Genomic DNA, 5,000 nt, shown 5'->3' on the forward strand with positions numbered 1-5,000 from the left:
AAGAGGACGAAGGTTTTCATCTTGACGATTTCGACTGATCAGCCTTTCTTTCACCATTTCCTTTTATACAAGTTACGCGTTGCTCTTATCACAAAAACGGTAGCTTGATTACGTTTATCGTTGTTTTCGTAGTCATGGGTTATTCCCCCATTGAAGCTTTGTCACCGTTATTATAAGATGACTCGGTGCTTCCTTCCGTGGGGATAACCCATAATAATACGTCACCATCAGGCTCATAAGCTACTGCACTCATAGGCCGACTGATTGGGACCTACGCATCAGCCGTGGAATTAATTGACACATTGGCAATATTGGAAGGATAATCGATACCAATATCAAAACATACAAGAACATAAATCCTTCGACTAAGGCAGTTAGTGGGAGCTCAAACGATAGCAGATATTCCATCATCCAATTACCGACAGGAAATCAAGTGAATCAGTGGTTCGCTACTGGAATTTGCAACGTAATGATTCTAGAAATGACCTTGATCGCATGCAGTGTAACGTTGGGTCTGGAAAAACCTTTGCTAAAATTAGGAACCGGATTATCAAATCGTTGATAAGCCCACCTGACGCGAAGTATATAAAGGAACACATTTCAGGCAGCCTTTCAGTCGAAATCGTCAAGATGAAAACCTTCGTCCTCTTGGTTGCCCTGTTCGCTGTTGCGAGCGCCGAATGGATCGATATCGATTGGTCCCAGGTGCGCCCGATCGAGGAGTTCGATCACTACTGGGCTCGCCTGCCGTAAACTTCAACCGGCGCACCGTGTCACCAACGGCCAGGAAGCCACTCCCGGCCAATTCCCGTACCAGATTGCTCTGCTGAGCAATTTCCCCACCGGAACCGGTCTGTGCGGAGGTTCCGTCTTGACCAACAACTACATCCTGACCGCTGCTCACTGTGTCATCTCGGGAGCAACCACTCTGGCCACCAGTGGTACCGCCATTATCGGTGCTCACAACCGCAACATTGTGGAGCCATCGCAGCAGCGCATTGGCTTCACGACCGCTGGCATCAGTGCTCACCCGCAGTACACTCCGACCAATATCCGTAACGATATCGCCGTTGTTCGCCTGGACTCGCCGATCACCTTCAACGATCGCGTCCAGCCTGCTCGTCTGCCTGCTCGTTCGGACACTCGCCAGTTTGGAGGATCCATGGGAACCGTGTCCGGATTCGGACGTACCTCAGACGCCACCCAGACTACCTCGCCCGTTGTGATGTTCACCTCCAACCCAGTGCTGACGGAAGCTGATTGCATTGCCCAGTGGAACGCAGTTCTGATCCAGCCCCAGAACGTGTGCATGAGCGGTGAAGGTGGTCGCTCATCGTGCAACGGTGACTCCGGCGGTCCGCTCGCTGTCCAGGACGGTGGTGCCAGCCTTCAGATCGGTGTTGTGTCCTTTGGATCGGCTGCCGGTTGTGCCATCGGTATGCCATCGGTGTACGCCCGTGTGTCCTTCTTCCTCGGATGGATTGAGGCCAACTCGGACTTTGTTGCTAACCCTTAGATCATGTGGTTTCGATTCAAACTATAAGTTCAATAAAGATGATGGAACTCACTTGTTTCAAATTTAATCATTCTTGGTTTAAACTCATTTCCAAAAAACAACATTGTATAGCTGATCGACCGATTGAGCGCATATAATTATCTTGGTTCAATGCATTCCCTCTGTATATCTTTCCAGATATTTGGTGTAGGAGCTATATTTGGAAATTATGTTCATAATAAGACGGTGCGTTTATGCAATATTGAAACCTATTAGCTAAGCCATTCCCGGTGCGCTTATCTACTTTCCACGACGGTTCAATAAACCATTGCCGTGTGACTGTAGGTCACCGTGACATTACAATTTTCAGGGCTAGTCTGATTGAGCCGATTGAATTGTACCGCCGGGAATGGAGGTTGTGTTTGGATTCCGCTCGGGCTGATAACACCCGCTACCATAATAGACTTATATTTTGCTTGGGTTTCCCCACGTTCCAGCCTGCGTAGGTAGCGCGTATTAGCCGATTATCTCGTTTCCGTCATATAGCTCCCGTGCGATAGCGATTGATGAGGGCTGAAGAATTGGGGAAGGTTCCGTGATACCAACATCAACTCTAGGTGACGATAAAGCAGGAAACCGATTAGCCATAGGAGTAAGTGACGTACTTTTATGCTTCAAGAGTGGGGCAGCATTAATCTTATCTCCCATGGGGGTTGGGTAAAGATATAGCCCGCACTCAGACGTTGATGATTACGAGTATAAAAGCAGTCCACTCCACGGTCAACTGTAGACATTCAGAAAAAGTTGGATAAGATGAAAACCTTCGTCCTCTTGGTTGCCCTGTTCGCTGTCGCCAGCGCCGAATGGATCGATATCGATTGGTCCAAGGTGCGCCGGATCGAGGAGTTCGATCACTACTGGGAACGTTTGCCGGCGGAGATGCAAATCTACCGTAAGGCTCTCCCGTCGCACCGTGTCGTCGGTGGACAGGAGGCGACTCCCGGCCAATTCCCGTACCAGATTGCTCTCATCAGCGAGTTCATCATTTCATCTGGGCTGTGCGGAGGTTCCGTCTTGACCAACAACTTCATCCTGACCGCTGCTCACTGCGTTGTGACTACTGGTAGCATTCAAGCCACTGGTGGTACCGCAATCATCGGTGCTCACAACCGTATCAATCAGGAGCCTACGCAGCAGCGCATCCGCTTCTCCGGTCCTGGTGTGTTCCCGCATCCGCAGTACTCGAGCGCAACCATCCGCAACGATATCGCCGTAGTTCGCCTAGACACGCCGATCACCTTCAATGACCGTGTGCAACCTGTTCGCCTGCCCGGTCGCTCGGACACCCGCCAGTTCGGAGGACTCATTGGCACCGTGTCCGGATTCGGACGTACCTCGGATGCTAGCAACGATGTCTCGCCCGTTGTGATGTTCACCACCAACCCAGTCATGACGAATGCTGACTGCATTGCTCAGTGGAACGCAATTCTGATTCAGGACCAGAACGTCTGCCTGAGCGGTGACGGCGGACGCTCTGCCTGCAACGGTGACTCCGGTGGTCCGCTGGCCGTCCAGGACGGTGGTGCCAGCCTTCAGATCGGTGTTGTGTCCTTCGGATCGGCTGCCGGATGTGCCGCCGGTATGCCATCGGTGTACGCCCGTGTGTCTCATTTCCTTGCATGGATTGAGGCCACTTCCGACTTTGTTGCCAGTCCTTAAATACTAGATAGTTATAAAAACTGTAAATAAAATGCATTTCCTCATGGTGAATGAAATGTTTATTTCACTATTCATTCGGTTTATGCCCATTTTCTGACTACAGCGTTAGTTTTGACCTCAATTCATGGCAGGAAAGTGATTACTCGTCTGTAAACCGATGGCAAACCGTTGAAGCATACATTTCCTCGAACAGATTCAATTCGGATCTGTCCTCCATCATCAACAACTAGGACACCACCCGTAAGGCAATTCCAAAACTGGTCGCCGCGCCGCGAATGCGAAATGATGTAACTCCGTTGCCGAAACCCGATGATGGAGGCGCCAGGTACCCGGTAATCTTCAGGGCTTTATAATAGAGCTTCAAACGGAATCTGAAATTCTATGTTATGGTGAATGTTGAAATGTTGGAAACATGTTTTTTCTTTATTTTTTTCGAACACTACTGTCATTGCAGATATCTTAGGTGATCGGTGAGTTCAAACGGACAACTGGAACGTTGTTACGTTTGGTACCTCCGGTGGTTAGGACGCGTAAATTGATGTATGAGCTTGCCACCGTCAGGCCGTAGCTGACGGACATTTTGGATCCTCCAGCTATGAAACTAGTTGTGGGAGGGGTGACGTTTGGAATGACAATTGTGAGCAGAAATGTCACCAGCACTTATGGTCGATTTCTTATTGTTTTACGAACTGCACTGATGTTTCAACGTGAGGGATGGGCTCTCTTCTATACCCGACGTTCAACTCTTACCTTGGCAGCTTGCTATCAACACCTGCTTTGGTCCCTGCTTAACTTCAATCACATCGCATTTAGTAAAGTGAACCTTGATACATACAATCTCATAGACATCAGGATGAATCAAATGTGATAAGATACGTTTATCAAAGCTATTAGCACTGGCAGGTGGTCATGTTGGTATGAAGAAACATAAAAAAAGACATGTTGGCAACTGTTTGCCAGTTTCGGCTATGGTCTTTGTAGGATATATGCTGTTGACGATCGCTTACACATCGCTTAGTAACGGAAGGCGTACTTAGAGCTCAAACGGAAAGTAACGACAGAACGCAAACTCATAATTGTGTTATGCTGAAGGAAATTGATACACTTTTATTGTCTAAGGTCTAGCGACGAAGTCGGAGTTGGCCTCAATCCATCCGAGGAAGAAGGACACACGGGCGTACACCGATGGCATACCGATGGCACAACCGGCAGCCGATCCGAAGGACACAACACCGATCTGAAGGCTGGCACCACCGTCCTGGACAGCCAGCGGACCGCCAGAGTCACCGTTGCACGATGAGCGACCGCCGTCACCGCTCAGGCACACGTTTTGAGGCTGGATCAGGGCAGTGTTCCAGCGGGCAATGCAGTCAGCATTCGTCATGACCGGGTTGGTAACGAAGCGAACGACGGCCGAGGTAGCCTGGGTGGCGTCCGAGGTACGTCCGAATCCGGACACGGTTCCAGTCATTCCTCCGAACTGGCGGGCATCCGAACGTGCAGGCAGACGAGCGGGCTGGACGCGAGCGTTGAAGGTGATCGGCGAGTTCAGGCGGACCACAGCGATATCGTTACGAATGTTGGTCGGAGTGTACTGCGGATGAGCACGGATGCCAGCGGTCGTGAAGCCAATGCGCTGCTGCGATGGCTCCACAATGTTGCGGTTGTGAGCACCGATAATGGCGGTACCACTGGTGGCCAGAGTGGTTGCTCCCGAGATGACACAGTGAGCAGCGGTCAGGATGTAGTTGTTGGTCAAGACGGAACCTCCGCACAGACCGGTTCC

General features: G+C 50.3%; 3 protein-coding genes and 1 pseudogene across 3 annotated transcripts in view; 2 read left to right on the forward strand and 2 right to left on the reverse strand.

Moving 5' to 3' along the window:
• Window positions 1-32, reverse strand: part of LOC126574051 (brachyurin-like) — a 918-nt gene extending 886 nt beyond the window's left edge. The window contains exon 1 of the mRNA XM_050233987.1: window positions 1-32. This exon is cut by the window's left edge and continues 886 nt beyond it. Within this exon, the coding sequence (XP_050089944.1) occupies window positions 1-20 (20 nt within the window). The 5' untranslated portion in view covers window positions 21-32.
• A 586-nt stretch (window positions 33-618) lies between these two features.
• On the forward strand, window positions 619-1,516 carry LOC126574052 (brachyurin-like; annotated as a pseudogene).
• Window positions 1,517-2,308: 792 nt separating this feature from the next.
• Window positions 2,309-3,214, forward strand: LOC126574933 (brachyurin-like). Its single transcript, XM_050235350.1, has one exon. It carries the CDS (start codon window positions 2,309-2,311, stop codon window positions 3,212-3,214), a length of 906 nt encoding a protein of 301 aa, XP_050091307.1.
• A 1,114-nt stretch (window positions 3,215-4,328) lies between these two features.
• Window positions 4,329-5,000, reverse strand: part of LOC126574483 (brachyurin-like) — a 909-nt gene continuing 237 nt past the window's right edge. The window contains exon 1 of the mRNA XM_050234708.1: window positions 4,329-5,000. This exon is cut by the window's right edge and continues 237 nt beyond it. Within this exon, the coding sequence (XP_050090665.1) occupies window positions 4,329-5,000 (672 nt within the window).

The sequence above is a fragment of the Anopheles aquasalis genome, chromosome 3 (assembly GCF_943734665.1).
Source record: "Anopheles aquasalis chromosome 3, idAnoAquaMG_Q_19, whole genome shotgun sequence".
In the NCBI taxonomy this organism is placed as follows: Eukaryota; Metazoa; Arthropoda; class Insecta; order Diptera; family Culicidae; genus Anopheles; species Anopheles aquasalis.